The following is a 17972-nucleotide window of genomic DNA, read 5'->3' on the forward strand; positions in this document are numbered from 1 at the left end:
CCAACAGCAAAAGTAATCTAAGTATGCAAAACTCCAAGCCACACCAATAACAACAAAGTTCAATAAATTTAAGCCCCAAACAACTTGGCTATAGACTTACACTAGACAATATCTAGGAACCTTATTCTCCATGAGGACATTAAAGCAAGAAATTTCATGTATGTGGTTTTCTAAATCTTGAATAATCAAATGAACCAAAGTATAATATTTTCCCAATAGAAAAATCTCTCATGGAATATCTTAGCTGAAGGTACAGGGTACACATTAATCACATTTACTAATAACTAATAATTTACTAATAACAATCAGTACATGAAACCTGACCACACAATGTCCAAATATATAACTTCCTCAGATTGTTACAACAATCAAGAAAAGTAGATTTAAATGTCCATAATCCCTAAAGAGAACGAGAGCTACAAAGCTTCCACTAAGTCCAACAAATTTACCACCAGCATTTACCATTACCACCAGCAACCCAACTTGTAAACAGAGATTCAGAGACATGCACATGAAAGTATGGAGAAGCACTCTAAAGAACATCTTCCACCTTAATAAGAACTCACAAAGTTTAATCTTAAATAGGTGTGTTTTGCACGATCAATTCACCAACCAGATATGATACATGTCCAATGACAGCCGTCCTTGGTACTATCCCCAAGCAAAAGCTAATTTACTAAAACAAAGAATAGTCCACCACATGGTGATTCACATATGAAAATTTTGTTAAAAATTCAATCTACGCTTCTTGAACCTAAGTTATCTGGGACTTTGAATTGTTAACGGCTTTTAAATTTATGAAAATGTACTGCAATGTATATTACTCAAAATAATACACCTGCCAGTCCTTAATCTCATTCCATTCTCCAAACCTCCCCTAAAGAAAGTTAAACATCACAGAGAAAGCAGGCTAAATGGGCAACTAGGTGGAATCTGCTGTATTGTGGAATAAGGATTTTACAGACTTATGACATGCAGAACTCCAATACTATATTGTAAAAGTATTCAAAAAGCCTCAAACTAGAAAGTTTAATGATACTACTATATAATTCATAGTGCTTTACCCAAGAAAAACAGAAAAGCTTGACAAACATGAAGTTAAACCTGACAACAAGCGTGTATATTTTTAAAAAGAAAATCAATGGTGCAAAAATCTCATTTACAGAAAGTATGTCAGTGACTAGTAGAGACAGAAAGAACCAAAAATATGGTCTAACTCTTCTCAAGTAGGTGAACCATTCTGATTCACTCACACTCAGACACACACATACATCTATATAAGTATATACAAATAACAGTGTAAACTAGGAAATGTGTTCATTAGCATCACTTTTACTCACCTTACTAACACCTACTCCAGTAAACCTGGCCTCTAACAGTTCTTGCCGCCTTGGGTCCAAGCTATGCAATTCTTCCATCATTTCTAGTAGAAAAGGAAAAAAAGTTGTGAGAATATAAAACCCTGAAAATGGTCAAAAATTTTTATGTCTCACAAAATTCAAGGGTGATTTTATCATTCGATGGTCAAGTGAATTCTCCTCCTCAAAGTAATAGAGTATTATATTAAGCCATTTTATTATGCTACAAACAGCATTTAGAAGCTATCTTTTATAACTTTAAGAATCTCATTCACCCATAAATCTGAGAAACTTTAGCTGTTAAACACCTTAATCCTTTCTTAAAACTTCTCTGAAGTTGTGAAAAGCAGAGGCAAAGGGTATGGAAAATAAGGACTTGCCCCCTGCAACTCGAAAGAAAAGATATACTAAGCCTATGAATCTGGGTAGATGGTTTTAGATTTTTCTTTCCCTAAGAGATAAAGATGTGAATCATTAATGACAATGCCATAAGACTATAGAATGAATCAGAACCACAGACAACTCTAAATCACACTATGATTTCTCTGAAGAGGTCTCAGGAGACAAGGTCTTGCTCATTTTTAATGTAATAGGGCCCTGATGGGAAAGTCATCCTTCAGTGAAAGTAGAGTGTACACATCCATACATAAAACCATCCTTTTTCTAATTCCCTCGCTCTGACCACTCCCTGCAGCACTCTATTTCCCTAGACTCTACACATCTGTCTTTTAACACTCCTTCCAAACAGGGAGGGGCAAGAGTACATACACCATGTTTAAAATTGCTCTTATTATTAAATAACGTACAAGCTACTTTCAGCAAACCTCTTCATGTATGTGCACGGACTAACCCTTGCAAAGACCCACTGGAAATCCCTGACACCAAACTGGGGGGCCTGCAGAAGAGATGCACCCCTATTGCAGCTGACACCTTCGAAAACCCAGCTAACCAGTTAGGAGGTCGCCAATAGGGGAGCAATGACTGGGTCATTTTAAAGTTCACTGGACCCATCATGATTCAAACCTCTCCTTGGCAAGCTAACACAGCCACAATTTCCAGTAACAACCTATCTGTATATCCTTCCAGTTTCATTTCCCTTCCCTTGCTAGGCCATAGGAGATAAAGGGCAGCTATTTTAAAGTTTCACCGCACCTTCCCCCTACCCCCATGACCCACGTACATAAACACATTAAAGTGTAGCGGAATTCTCCTAGGCGGGAGGGGAGGTAAATACCACAAAAGACTTTGGGCTTCCCTCAAGTAACCGGCCCTCTTCGAAGTCTCGCCCTTCCCATTAACCGAGGCCGGTGTCGCAAAGGCTGCATCCTTCTCAAACCACGAGATCCATCGGATCTCTTCCAACTCCCATCCCCAGCCCAGGCCTACAAAATAACGCCTCGGCAGTTGCTACGTTTAATGTCAAATCACGTTTGAAAAAGAAAAAGCTCCTCATCCCTCTCCAGCCTGTGCTACGGGTGAAGCCTGGGGTCGGACCAGGGACCTAGCCGCTCGCCCGCCCGCCTGCCCGGGGCCTCGTAGCACAGCCGCCGGCTGGGGCCTGCTCGCGGAGCCCTCTGCCAGCCGCCTGCAAACTTTCCCCAACTTCGGCCCCACCTGTCAGGCAAGGCAGGGCAGGACAGGAGGCCGAGCGGGCGAGCGGCCGGGCTCCCGGGGGTCGAGGTGCGCTCCTCGGTCTGGGGATGCCCCGGCTCTCCCAGCAGCTCCCACCCGGGGCCGCTGCGGGGCCTTGGCCCGGAAAGCCTCGGACCGAGCTCCCGGATCCATGTGCGCCAGGGGGGCCCGGAGACGGTTACGAGAGCCCCGGGCCCGCCCGGCCCAGCCTCGGCCTCAACCCTGGCCCCGGCCCCGGCCCGGCGCCTGCCCCCGCCCCGGGCTTGGCTCGGCCGAGCTCTCACCTGCCGCCGCCGCCGCCGCCGCTCCTCCCTGGAGGGGCCCCGACCCAACCCGACCCGGCTCCGGGCCGCTCCGCTCTTCCCCTGGGCAGGCCCGGGGCGGAGCCGGGGCCTCTCCTGAGCGCCGCAACCCCCCGCCCGGGCAGCCGCCGCCGGCGCCGGGCTCCACGCGAGGGCGGGCGGGCGGGGGAGGGAAGGAGGGAGGGAGGGAGGGAGACGGGGAGGGGGAGGGGGCGGGGAGGCCGCAGATCCCCGGGCTCGCGTACCGAGCCGGCCGCCCGAAGGGGGCTGGGGCCGGGGAGGCCGTGGGGGGCCGCGGAACCGGCCTCCTGGCGCCGGACAAAGGCCGGGGAAGGCGCGGGGGGTGGGGGGTGGGGGTGCCAGGCCCGGAGGTGGGGCGGGGGGGATGCCCGGGTGAGGCTATGCCGGGGAAGGGGGGGCTGGGCTGAGGAGGGTCGGAACCGCAGATGCCTAGGACCCGCCTCCGGCCCCTTAATCCGGATCGGTTCGGTCCGGATTAGTAGTGATAGGTGTAAACACACTAGTGAAACCGCGTGTTCCCTCGCGAGATTTGCACGGCGGAGAGGCGGGGGTGGGGGTTGGGGGGGAGACAGTAGTGGTGCCGGTGGTGGTGGTGGTGCTGGTGGTGGTTGTGGAAGAGGGGGGGTGGGGGGGGGTGACAGAGCCGCCGGTGGGGGAGGGGGAGGGAAAAAGGTGGGGGAGGGGGCGTCCCGCTGCCCGGACCGCGCCTCAGCCAATCAGCAGTCCGGTTGGGCCGGCGGGCTGGGGTTAACGCGGCGCCCCGGCGGAGGAGGCCATAGTGGCCGCTGCCTCGCACAGCAGCTGCGAGAGGGAGGTGGGCTAGCCGGGCAGCGGATTGGCGGGCGGGCCGGCGGCCTCCCACCCAGTCTGGAAGCAGGTTCCGGACCCTGGAGCGCGCCCTCTGGCCGCAGTGGCTGCGGCTACGCGGGACAGAGGCTCAGGAGGGGGTCCTGGGCGCCCTCCCTCCCCACGAAGTCTTTGTGTCACCGGCAAATGCCTCCTCGCGTAAACCGCTGGGGAGTGACTGGTGGGGGAAGGGAGCGGGGCTGAACCCTACTCCCCCTCCTCCCCATCCCGGGGGTCCAGCGGGCTCTCTCTTGGAATCCCCGGGCTCCGCAGGTTCTAATCCCAAGGGAGCGAGGGCTGCTTCGCCGAGCGCAGGGTTCTAGAGTGGCAGTCATTAGGCCGGGGGCGGGGAGGAGGGGTTAGGGTTTCGGAGCATCCCCCAACTCTCCCCACCCGGGTAGTCAGATTTTTCAAAAATTGTTATTATTCCTAGTAACGGATCCGGCCTACCTTGCTCACGAGCCTCCCACCCACCGCCAGCCCCGAGCTGAGCCTCCTCCCCGCCTGGCGACCCCTTTCCCTCTTTGGAAAGTTGGCAACCATGAATTCCACGTGGAACGCTGTCGGAGCGAGCCCACTTGAGGGACAAAGGGTTCCCTGGGGTCCAAACGCGCCCCCATACCCCCAATTACGCAGCCGTCTGAAAGCTGGGGGGAGGAGGAGGGATTAGGCGCTGCAAAGGCTCTTCCCCCCAAGGGTGCCGCGAAGAGCTTACATCTCAACTTTAGTAAAAACACTGAACTGTGCGGGGCCCCCCCAGGGCCTGGGGAGAGGGGGAGGGGAATGGGGTAAACAGGCCTGCCCCCATCCCGGAGAAGCTTTCCCCTCCCATTGTGTAATAAGAAAGTTGAAAGGAGGAGGAGTTGGCCTGCCAGTCGTAGGCCACACTTAAAATGGGGGCTCGGGAACCGGGGTGATAATAGTAGGCATTCTTGTCACCGAGGACCGAAGAAAGAAAGACGTTCTGATCAGGGCTGGGAGAGTAGCGTCCATAAAAATGTCCTGGTTGTTCTTCCTCGGCACCTTCCTCCATCAGATTGCTGTAGTGGAGGATCCCAAGAGTAAAATTCAGACATTCTTTGGAAGACTCAAAGGTTCTCTGCCTGAACTTTGGAAGAGATGGAAAAGTTCTGAATGGAGCTTCTATACCATTTACTCCTGACGTTTAAATAGGCTGCGGGAACGAGCCACGGAAGCGAGCTCCTTATTAGTTTGACTTCCTTCTCCTACCTTCTATAACCTGAGGGCATGTTCGTGGGGGGAGGGGGAGAGAGGAATCATCACAATATCAGTGAATTATTGATAGAATGCTGCCTAGTCTAGTACACTGACCTAAACAAGCCTTTCCTAATCCCGAAAGCGTGAGTACTCACCCTGGCCTCCCTTGAAGTAACTTTGTATTTGTTTATCTCTGTACACCTTGTATCCTCCAGTCGAATTTAAGTTCCTTTAGGGCAAGGACTGTTTCCTTTTGTTTAGTCTTTGTATCTCCACCCCTTAGCTCTGTGCCTTGGAAATAGTAACAATTTAATGTTTTTTTCATTGTTTGGCATACTTATGAGGAAACTGAGGCCCAGAGGCTGGCATGGACTTGCCCAAGTTCACTGATGTAGTAAGCAGCAGAGGAGGATTCAGACTCAGATCTGGTAGTTTCAATTATACCACTCCACCTCTCCATTAAACCAAGAAACTTTCCTACAGTGTTACATCAGCTTTGAAAAGGCTCTGAAGTAGGAATTGAAACGGAACTTAATACTAACATGAGGCACAATACCTTCTACCAAGAAATGAAATATTTTCTGACTACCAAAGAGCTATATTAAAATTACATTGTAATAACCTTTAAACTCTTCCATACAATAGATCCTTGCTCTTGGCACTATTAAAAACACTAAACTTTCTAAATGCATCCCCAAATCATGTTCTAACCCAATGTTAAAAGGAACTTTAGAAGTCATCCAGTTCAACTTACCACTCAAAGTGGGAGTGTCTACAGTAATATACTTGATAAGTGGTAAATTAGCCTTATCTTGGGTACTTCCCATAACACAGAACTTACTTCCACTGCTTACAAGGCAGCCCAATCCATTTTTGAGACCACTCATCCTTAGATAGTTCTTTATAATAATGAGCAGAAATCAGTTTCCTTCTCAATTCTTTCTGTAATTTTCAGCTACAAAGGATAAATCTAATTGTTCCTTATGACAACCTTTCAAATACTTGAAATAGACTAATACTATAATAGATTTAGAACTAGCCAGGAACTTAGATGAATCAATCATTCAACAAGCAATTATTAAGCACTTATTATGTGCCAGGCACTGTGCTAAGCTCTGGGGATACAAAGAAAAGTAAAGATAGCCTCTTCAAGAAGCTCATTCATATTCTAATGGGTGGGAAGCAACTTATGCAAACAACTATGTACAAATATTTATATATATGTACCTAGGATAAATTTGAAATAATCTCAGAGGGAAAGCACTAGCATTAAGAAGGACTAGGAAAAGTTTCTTGAAAAATAAAGGATTAGTTGATTTGCTGGAAGCTAGGAGGTGGAGGTAAAGTGAAGAGCATTCCAAGCATGGGAGACAGCCAGTGAAAATACGGTCAGGAGGGGGAAGTGTCTTGTGCCAGAAATAGCAAAGACCACAGTGTCACTGGATGGTAAAGGAATAGCAAGGAGGCTATGTCACTGGATTGTAGAGTAGAAAGAGAAGAGTAAAATGTAAGAAGATTAGACAGGTAGGAAGGAAGCAGGTTATGAAGGGCTGCAAAAGCCAAACAGAGTATTTTATATTTGATACTCAGATGTCATCTAATTCAACATCTTCATTTTATAAAGAAACAAAGGCCTGAAAAATTGAAGTGGTCTGTCCAGTCACACAATAGTAAAAGTGGCAAAGTCAGGATTTGAGTCAACATCTCTTTCTCTGGACCCAACAGTCCGCATATGTCTCCTCTAAGTTTCTTCTCCAGGCTAACATCTCTAGTTCATCATGGTTTTCAGAACTTTTTAGCATCCCGGTTATCAACCTCAGGGCTAAACCAGTTCATGAATATCTAGCTTGAAATAAATCTAGGGTTTTGTTTTGAAGGAATAATTTGGAACATGGAGATCTTTTTTCCCTAGCCTCTTTCAGAGACTGGGATTATTCTTCTGTAAAATAAGGAGACTGGGATAGATGACCTCAACGTTTCCTTCTGACTCTGACAGAGTGTGTTCCTTATCACAGCCATGTCCCTAGCTAAGATCACACCTAAGAATTTGATAGGCTGTATTAGGGAAAGGACTCAGGTACTGGGGTGATAAGTATCTTATAGATGAAAATAACAAATGTCAGCAGTAGGAAGGACGTAGGAAATGTTGTACACCATTTCCTGGAGCAAGGCAGATATTTTCAAAGCAAACATTTTTGCTATTATATGGTTACCTACTCATAACTCAGTTTGACATTGGCTATGTGGACCAGTTTGTTAAAATAATATTGACCTTAAAACGGCAATGTTGCCAGGCGCCACTTTTCTCCTGTGTTACATACTGAACTGCATTTCCTTCTTAAACTCAGCCCCTTAACAGCCCCAGGCCTGAAGGAATAGGTCAGTCAAATAGATGGCTTGCCTTGAGAGTGCCCAGACTTTAGTTATCAATATGTGGCTATAGCATTAATAGAGGATTTCCAACTCAGTGAAGTATTGAACTGGAAAGAACTTCTAAGAGATCATCTGATCCTGACCTCTGCATAAAACTATAGATTTTTACACCTGGAAGAATCAGAGGACTTAGAACTGAAAGAGACTTAGGACTTAGAACTGAAAGAGACTTTAAAGATCTTCTAGAATAGCAGTTCTTAATCTGCAGTCCATTTACTTTTTTAAAAATTTTATAACTATTTCAATATAATTGATTTCTTTTGTAATCACGTGTATTCTATTTTATCCACTTAAAAACATTATTCTAAGAAACTGACAATAAGCTTCACCAGACTGGCAAAGAGGTTCACAGGGGGAAATAAAGCTCAAGAACCCTTTTATATAGAACGAGTACCTTATTTTATAGATGGGGCAACTGAGACCCAGAGAAGCAAGAAGCATGCCCAAATTTACAAAGGTAGCTAGAAGTGGACCTCAAATTTGTGCTCAGGTCCCCTGACTCCAAAACTGGAACTGTTTCCACTATGGTATTTCAGCTAATTCATACTTCCCAAACCGAAACATCCTACTGACCAGTAAAATATATTCTTTATTTCTGTCTTTTCCTCTCCAACCTCAGCTTAAAGGATTTCTCAGTAGTTTAGAATTTTAGATGGTAAGGACTACGAACTGGGAGGGGGGAGTAAGCAAAGAAGTCTTATGAAGGAAGATAAAGAAGAATCATTTTGTGAGAAGACAACAAGGTTTTTCATTGGCCAAAAAAGAGTACCAATTCAAGTGGGTTTTGTTTCTAATAGATATATACATAACAAAGGTAGGACTGAGGTCTAGAAGGATGGAGAACAATGAACTTGACTCCTTAGTTTACCCTTTGTTCAAGTTCTGATTTATTTGCATGGTAAATCATAGAGGATCTTGGAAATACTTAAACCTAAATGGTTCAGTTATTTATAACATGGCAGTAATCCCAGGAAAAGGGATTACCTGGAGTACTCTACCTAACTTTTGTTACATATGTGGCTATGATTAAAGAATAGTCAGACTTCCTTTCACACTGTAGTTAAGACAGGCAGGAAGTGATTTGGGAAAGGTGAGCCCAAAAGCTAGAAAGGCATAGGGACTAAGCACCCAACAAATACCAGTCAGCTAGAGCAGCTGAGAGCAGTGGAGCAATGCCTATAGAGGAAAAAGAATCCAGTTGACCAGAGGCCAACCCTACTACTTGTAGAGTTCGACTTTACTGAAAAAAGCTATGAGTAGAATAGATACTACTACCCTGAGGGATTATGGAAAACTGTCTTTCCTTGTGGGGAAACTTTGTCTGTAGGCAAAACAATAGAAAGCCCTTGCTCAACCTGTTGTAACCATATCCTATAAGTCTTTTACTTGTCCCCAGAGTATTCTAACCATTCACATTTCTATAAACCCTCATTTGTCTTTTTGTTTTCTCAATCTAGTATGAAAGGCTGTAAAATGTTCAGATTTTACCCTACTTGAAGAATCTTTGCATGTTCATAGTCTCACTCTTCTCTTGCAGCTGCAAGAAAAAGAAATGCTTTGGCTAAATAAGAATTTACTAAGTATGTATTCAGTCTTTAATCAATACCTAGAATCAATATCTAGAAGTTACAGGCAACCACCAAAAGACCAATGGGAATAGCCAAATAACTCTCCCAGTGGAGATGCTATTCCCAGCAGAGAGCAGGACCAGAGAGAAATGATGATACCTTTGGAAGATGTGGATGGTGCTACTCTCCCCTCTAGATGTGCTTCTGCCTTTCCAGATTTCATCACTATGCCTCAATCTGTAGACTGACCCTACAACACCCATGAGCTGTGGCCTTCTCACCCTGAAACATTCTTCTCTTCTGAGGGGCCTTCTCTAGTGAGTTTTTCCTAGGGTCTCCATTTTGGACAGGAGTACAAGCTAGTTAATCTTTATTCCCCACCTGGCTAGGCTTCTGACTTTCCAGATTGCAAAACAGCTCCCATGGAACATACTTCATCTGCCTCCAACCTTGTTGCCCCACCCTCCCCAAGCCCTCCATGCTTGGTACCTTCACCACTACCACCCCACCTCTACTTTCTAATTACTTTCTGTGTGCTGTTAGCTTGCAAGCTCCCTGAGTGCAGGAAGTATCATTTTTGCTTGTATAGGACACATAATTGATGCTTAATAAATGCTTCTTGCCTTACCTTGCCTGTAGAATTGAAAGTATGCATTGTTTTTCGACAAGCATGTCCTGGAGACATGTTCCTTCATGTATGATTCCTATGTATGCCTACTCTCCCCATTCATGGTGTGTGTATTTGTGGGAGCATACATCCTAAGTCTGGGAGAAATATTCTCTTGCAACATTTTTTACTGTGCTTTTTTATTAAATGCCTTTTCTTTCTTCCAATTTGCGCCCCCTGATTGACTAGAGAAAAAAATAAGCATCAGTAAGAACTCATTATAGTTTTGAGTGGATGTGGCACCTTGAACCTCAGGCACTTGTTCTGAGGGCCCCACATGTGAAAGTAGAAGGGTGACAGGTGCTACAAGGTGGCTGGTTTTTTTGTCTTTGTTTTTAATTTTATAAGGTTTAAGAAGGAATGAACTTTGGTAGTAAAAGTTTTGTGGACCAGTCAGTATTTACTACAGATCCATATAGTTCCACAGGTCAGTATCTGGGAAATACTGAATCATAGGATCATATATTTAGAGCTAGAAGGAGCCTTAGAGGTAATCAAGAGCATTCCTTCATTTGTACAGATGAAGAAACTAAAGGTCAGAGATATTAAGTGATTTGCCTAAGATCACAAGTCCTTTTTTTTCAGATGAGATTAGCTACACAGTTAGCCTGGAAGAATTAGGACTAGAACTCAGTTTTTCTGCTTCCTCGTTCAGAGCTCTTTCCACTACAAAACTAATAATAATCTAATATTAATCATTGAGTCTTTTAAAAACTATCCGCATGATGATCATTAAAGAGGCCATGGAATGTAAAGTCTCAGCAAATGGATGTTGTCCTGATCATCTTATCTTTCAGTCTTTCTCATCATTCCTCCTATATAAATTTAAACATGAATACTTCATAGTTCTGTGCAAGTTACTGGAGAATTTGTATGTTTACTGTAGGTTTGAATTGACAACATGTAGTTTAATTCAGTGCCAAGTCAACAAACACAACAGTTAAGTACTAAGTCTTTATCCAAAAAGAGATCCAAAAAAAAAAAAAAAAGGGAAAGGACCTATTTATACAAAAATATTTATAGCACCTCTTTTTTGTGGTAGCAAAGAATTGAAAATTGAGGGTATGTCCATCAGTTAGAAAATGGCTGAACAAGTTGTGGTATATGATTGTAATGAAATACTATTGTGCTATAAGAAGTGACAAGTGGCATGATTTCAGAAAAGCCTGTAGAGACTTACATTAACAGATGAAAAGTGAAGTGAGCAGAAACAGGAGAACACTGTACATAGTAACAGCAATATTGTACAATAATAAACTGAGAATGATTAAACTTTTCTCAGCAATACAATGGTCCAAGACAATTTCAAAGGACTCATGATGAAAAATGCTATCCACCTTCAGAGAAAGAACCATTGGAGTCTGAATGCAGTTCAAAACATACTATTTTTTACTTTATTTTTAAATTTTTTTGTCTGTGTTTTCTTTTACAACACTAATATGGAAATATTTTTGCATGATTGCACATGTATAACCTATATCAAATTACTTACCATAGGAGGAGGGGAAAGGAGAGAATTTGAAACTCAAAAAAAAATGTAAAAAAATGTTTTTACATACAATTGGAACAAATAAAATATTATTTCAAAACACCACAATATGGAATTATGCAGTAGTATAGCTATTTTTGCAAGATGAAAAATATTTATCATTTTAAATGAAAGTACCAATGTTGCAAAAGATTGTGGAGAAACCCTAAAATCATTAAATCTCTTCAATTTTAATTCAATTCAGTAATTATTTTTGAAGTGCCTATTGCGTACAAGGCATGGGGATACAAAGGCAAAAATGAAAGCTGTAAAAGAGACAAAAGGGGAAGTTGTGTGATATGAACGCAAAAAAGGAAACTATCTCTGCCCTTAAGCTTACGTTCTCCTGGAGGAAAAAACACAAGCAAAGATAAGTGAAAACAAAATTTATTTGTGGCACCTGTTTGGACAAGAAGTTGGAATGTGGCTGACGATGGACATTTATAGGTCAGGACAGAAACACTCAATGTGCTGTGATTCAAATATAGTACAGGCTATAATTATATTTGAAAGAAATGTTCCCTTCCCTTCCATCCTAAAGGAAAGGAGAGAGGTGAAATATCTAAAGGGACAAGAAGTGAGCAATTCTGAGGGGAAGATTTGAGGAGGTATGAAAGCAGAGTATTGCTGCAACAATGAGAAGGCAGCTGTTTGGGGTGGGGATAGAAGGAAGTAGGAAGGTTTATTAATCTCTCTTGCTAAAGCCTTCATACCTGGAGTGGGCCAGGTCTGACTGAGGCCAGACTCATACTTCAGGTCTGATGTTGGGGTGAAATGAGATACTCACAATCTATCTAATAGTTAGCAAAAGGAAGTTTATTTACCTATAGCAAGAGAAGGATATTTAGCAAGGATACAGCATTGACTCAGCTGAACATAGATTCCCTGTGCTAGTGTTGGTCATGTTGGTCTGCCAATCAGAAGCCTCCAGAGGAGCTGGAGCTTCTTGGACTGGGTTCTTTTGTACTCAAGTGACCAGGAAGTTATGTCAGTGATTATAATTCTACCTTCACAAAGTTTGGAACCATTGATCTAGATGGTGTTACTGGGTCATTTTCTACTTCCAAGTGGACAGTTGTCCTCTCCTCATTTATCAATGACCCTCAGATTAAGATTCTTTTCTATGATGCTGAAACAACCAATCAAAAGAGTGAATGCGTTCCAAAAATTCAACACAATTGATTTTCAATTTTCATTATATTTTCTTGATATTATGAAGCTACATATTTTGTGTCTAGATATGGAAGACAAACTTGTTTTATACCTACTCATATCTAGCAAAGGGGAAAACTTCACTGATGGAACATAGGCACCCATACACTTTAATCCAGGACTCTTTCTCATGAATCATACAGTGAATAAGTATTCTAGAGTTGGAATCAGGAGAAACTTGGATTCAAATCTTGCTTCCTATAGTTATTGATCATGGATAGAATTGCAACAAGGATAGAGCAATGGAACTTTTCCCTAGAGCACCAAAATTTAGAGAGTATACAAACTTAACACAAGTAATCCTTCAGTTGTTATTGTTGTCCTTTGTTTTTGAAGACGACCAGAGACATCATAGAGTGATATCTTAATGGGTATGATTGGATTTAAGTGAGGTAGATGCACAAAGTTTTCAGCCTCACTCTCGCTTCCAGAGTCATCAAAGTCCAGTGGCACAACAAAGTTTAAAACAACTGACAATAGCCTGGGATACAGTGGATAGCTTTGGCATCTTCAATGTCTGACCATGCACTAAATTCTCCACAGTGCCCAGTTCAGCCACTTTCATGGCCATTGGAAAAAATTATTCTCATCTCTCTATTTTGCTGAGGGGAAGTCTTCACATGCTTTGGGTAGATGTTCCCCTAACTCACCAACAAGTTTGAGGCTTGTTGGTCACCCTCAACCTGGTTTAGCCTGTCTGCTGAGAGAGTTTTACCAGGGTGTGGCCACTGTGAATACTACAAGTTCTTGGAGTCACAGGTGAGAGAGTTAGATAAAAGGTAGACACCAAAGGTGAATGAGTGACCCTGAAAAGGGCTTGGCAAGTCCTCACACCAAAGGTGCTACTTCTCCCTGGACACCGCATAAATCCTTTCAGTAGTTTAGAAACAATTGAACTTACTACCTAGTAAGCAAGAATAATTAATTATAATAGGAAGCTACTTAATTCCCATTCTCCTTCACTAAATTTGTCTTGGTTACTTCTATTCTTCTTGTTCTGATAAGAATTATTAGTCATAATTATATCATGGCTAGTCATTTCATTGCCATGAAAAACTCACCTAACCTATCTAAGCCTCAGTTTTGTTATCTGTAGAATGGAAATATTAATATTACCCTGCAATAATAATACCCTACAGACGTAATATGAGAATAAAATAAGATAATGTATGCAAAGAACTTTGTTAATCTTAAAGTACTATATGTCAGCTCTTATTAAATGATCATAGCCCCACAAATGTCCACCTTTGCCTTTCTTTTCCTGTGAAGTTACTGAAACTTCATAAAATTTTGTTCTCATGCTTCATTGGTGAAGTTTGAGAGGAAAAGGTTGGGAAATAATAGAAAACAAACTTTGATAGGCATTATCTAATTTTATCCTCATGAAAACTCTGTGAAGTAGTCAAGGGCATTTTATACATGAGGAAATTGAACTTTAGTGAGATTAAGTTGCCATGTGGTCAGTAAGTATTAGAGCTGAGTGCATCATCTTCATATTGCCCAACATTTTGTTGGCTTTTTTAACCACAGCAGCACATTAGATTGCTGTCATAGGATTTAGATGGAGTGGTCCATAGAACTTTGAAGGTAGAATGTGTGGGTTAAAGAGCTCTGAATTTGGAGTCAAATGCCTAAATTTATATCCCAGTTCTGCTGCTTATTACCTTTGTGATCTTAGTCAAGTCACTTAATGTCTCTTGTGTCCCAATTTCCTCCTCCATAAATAAGGGATTGGATTAGATGGTGACTAAGGCCTGTTCCAGTTCTAATACTACAATTTAATCCAAACTTATTTTGCAGAGGAGGAAACTATCTTTAGTTAACAGTGACTTTTAGGTTCTCTTCCTGTGTTATAACTAACAACTTCAACTCCTATAAGGACAATTTGAGTATTTTTTTCTCTCAGTATCTTAATTTAAATTTGATCACATTAAAAGCCACCTGCCCACCCATTCACTTTTAAAAGCTTTTCCTTCAGTTTGTCTCTATTAACTTGGCTTTTCACTGCATGGAGGAGTTAATTGTCATTTGCAAATGCAGAGGTTTCATTGGGCTCTCCTTCCTCCAAAATATTTATAAGAATGTTATATGAAATTGGTGAACCTTGGTGAACATGTATTGTTCCTAAAGTTGTTCTAATCTAAACTGCATTGTTTATGTTTTTCCATTTAGAGAGGAACCTATTTATTCCCATTCTTCGTTAATCCACATTTCTCCCCTGTGGAATCATTCATTCATTCCTTAAGCAAATATTGACTACATACAGAACTTTTTCAGGGTATTAGGAGAGAAAGGAAAGAAAGAACCAAAAGTAACAGAGGGATCTCCCAGCAGTCAACATATACTTAGATTCCAGTTTGGCAAAGGTTTAGTGAGCATTAAAGCAAAGGAGATGGTTGCCAAGGATGGCATTGTAAGGATCATCAGAATTGAGGAGGCACAAAAAAGTGAGTGGGTCAACATATAACACAGAGACAGGGAGAATTAAGGTCAGGGCAGGTTTGACTATGCCCCTCAAAGCCTTGACCTTTGGACAGCTAGAACAAAGAAAAGTAACAAAGGGAAGTGTATATATGATGGTAGAGGGAGGTGAGAGTTAGGGATGGTGCTAATCTGTTGGACAGCGTGTCACAAATGATGTCATAGAATCTGAAGGGTTTTCAGAACCCAATTAGTCCAACTTGAACTTGACTAAAAATATCTTTTCTGACATCACTGATCAGTGGTCATCTAGCTTCTAACCTTTATATAAAAATCTGCAGTGAGGGGGAACAACACCACCAGTACCACCACTAGCATCAGCATCATGTAAATCAGTGAATCTTCAATCTTATTAATGTGGGCACTCTTCAATAGTGCTGATTCCAATGCATCCACACCTCCTTATCCTATACAAATCTTGTCCATATTTTCCTTCCTATGATCTACCCAAGGTGCTGGAGGCCTTCTTTGCATATTTCATGGAAATCAATGCAGCAGTCAGGCAGTTCATTTGTTATCCCTCACTTAAATTTATTTTTCTCTGTTATGAACTCAATCACCAACAAACGAAATATTCTAATATAAAAAGGATAAAAAAGAGGATTGTACATAACTTCTATTATTTACAGTTAGTTTTTAGGGTTTTTTAAAATATATTTTAAATTTTACATAGTAGTAACAAAAGTGGCCTGTTGGGTACTCTTCTGAACTTCTTATTGTTTTCTTCTGTATATCTTTACTGATGCTTTTTTTTCATATCTGTCATTTCCCACTATTTGGAGTGTTCTTTCATATGACTGTTGATGGTTTGCATTTCTTCTTTTGAAAAAAGCCTTTAGGGAAGGGATTCTGGGAAGATGGCAGAGTAGGTCAGAAAATTCCAAGCTCTCCAAATTTCCTCCACAAAAAAGACACAACATTACCTCAAAGTGAAAGTGGAGGAAAAGAAATAAACAAAAGTTGAGATAAAGCAGTTGCCCTCCTAAAACAACTTTAGAAGACCCCAGGAAAGACTCGACCTCCTGGGACAGAAGTTTGTTTGACTGAAGTACAAAAAACCCCTGGCAGACTGTGCTGAATCAACAAAGTTCTTGGAGCAGCTGGATAGGAGCAGCTCAAGAACTTTTACCTCATGGACAGTGTCAGGGTAAGACAGCTGAGCACAGGGAAGATTGAAGGACTCTCTACTATCGTGCACTGCTAGGCCCAGTTATGCTGATCAGATACTGGGTCCAAGCTGTAGCTGTGGGCAAGAAGGAGTAAGCACATGCCCAGTTGAGTGTGGTAGAAGAGGGGCAGGACCCTACTGGCTGGGGGCACTTGCAGAAGACTGGAAATCCTTGGTTTCAGTTACAGAACGGAGGGGAGAGCTAAATTTTGCAGCCCCTAGAGGAATCACAGGGAGCAAGAACATTTGCTGGACAGTATAGCTAGGGGCCCTACACATGGCTTAAGAGTGGATATGAGTGCCTAAGATTGGTTTATAGAGCTCAGAAAACAATAGTTAGAAGGACTTGAAGCCTGGGGCACCATTTCCCACATTTTGGGACTTAGAACCTGATTACAATAATAAGCTACTAAAAATAAAATAAAAATAAAAATGAGTAAGCAAAGGAGAAAGAACCCAACAACCATAGACAGCTACTATTGGGATAGAGAAGATCTGGGCTCATACTCAGAGGAAGATAGTAAAGTTTAAAAAAAAAGTCACTCCTTTTTCAAAGAGAAATGGTCAGAAGGCCAAAAAGAGTTCTTAGATGAACTTAAAAATCAAATAAGAGAGATTGGGGGAAAATTAAGTTTTGTTGAAAAATAAAGAAAAAAAAGAAGAGCAATCCAAGAAAGTTATCAAAAGAAAGTCAGCCAATTGGAAAAAGAGATTCAAAAACTTAAGGAAGAAAATTACTCCTTGAAAACTAGAATTGGGCAAGGGAAAGCTAATAATGTTATAAGACACCAAGAAATAAAAAAAAAAAAAAGAATGACAAAATAGGAAAAAATGTGAAACACCTCATTAGAAAAATAACTGATCTGGAGATCAGATAGAGAGACAATATAATTGTTGGACTACCAAAAAGTTTCAATCAAAAAAAGAATCTGGATACAATATTACAAGAAATTATTAAGAAAAATTGTCCTGAAGTTCTAGAACAAAAAGGTAAAGCAGAAAGAGGAAAAAAAATCCACTGATCACCACCTGAAGGAGACCCCAGAAGGAAAACTTACAGGAATATCACAGCAAAATTTTCAAAATTCCCAGGTCAAGGAGAAAATATCATAAGCAAAAAAAACAAACAAACAAAAAACCAATTTAAATACTACAGACTACAATCTAATGATTAGAAGGAAATTACACTTGTGAGGAGGAAGAGGATGAATAGGCTGAGAAGGATAGTGAGGAAAGATAGGATGGAGGAAAATACATAACCAGAATTATAATTTTGAGTATGAATGGAATGAATTTGCCCATAAAAGGGAAACAGATAGCAGAAGGGATTAAAAATATAAATTTGACTATATGTTACTTACAAGAAACACAATAAAAATGAAATAAACAGAGTTCAAATAAAAGGTTAAGGTAGAATTTATTATGCTTCCACTAATATTAAAAAAAAAGGAGGGGTAGAGATGATGATCTTAAAGTTAAAGCTAAATTATATTTAATTAAGAGGTAAACAGGGAAACTACACAATATTACTAATATTG

The 17972-nt window shown here is 41.7% G+C and overlaps 1 protein-coding gene across 7 annotated transcripts in view; it reads right to left on the minus strand.

The window, feature by feature from the left end:
* The window catches only part of TLK2 (tousled like kinase 2), a 160533-nt gene extending 154926 nt beyond the window's left edge, over positions 1 to 5607 (minus strand). For 5 of the 7 annotated variants that reach the window (XM_072645901.1, XM_072645900.1, XM_072645898.1 and 2 more), the window contains exons 1-2: positions 3275 to 3406; positions 1341 to 1423 (exon numbers count right to left, since the gene is read on the minus strand). In XM_072645901.1, the coding sequence (XP_072502002.1) occupies positions 1341 to 1421 (81 nt within the window). In that variant the 5' untranslated portion in view covers positions 1422 to 1423; positions 3275 to 3406. Of the gene's footprint in view, positions 1 to 1340; positions 1424 to 2972; positions 2992 to 3274; positions 3407 to 5532 lie in introns of those variants that run through there. The other 2 variants (XM_072645896.1, XM_072645895.1) reach the window with 2 other exon arrangements.
* Between the last annotated feature and the right edge of the window lie 12365 nt (positions 5608 to 17972).

This window comes from Notamacropus eugenii, chromosome 2 (genome assembly GCF_028372415.1).
Source record: "Notamacropus eugenii isolate mMacEug1 chromosome 2, mMacEug1.pri_v2, whole genome shotgun sequence".
Lineage (NCBI taxonomy): Eukaryota > Metazoa > Chordata > Mammalia > Diprotodontia > Macropodidae > Notamacropus > Notamacropus eugenii.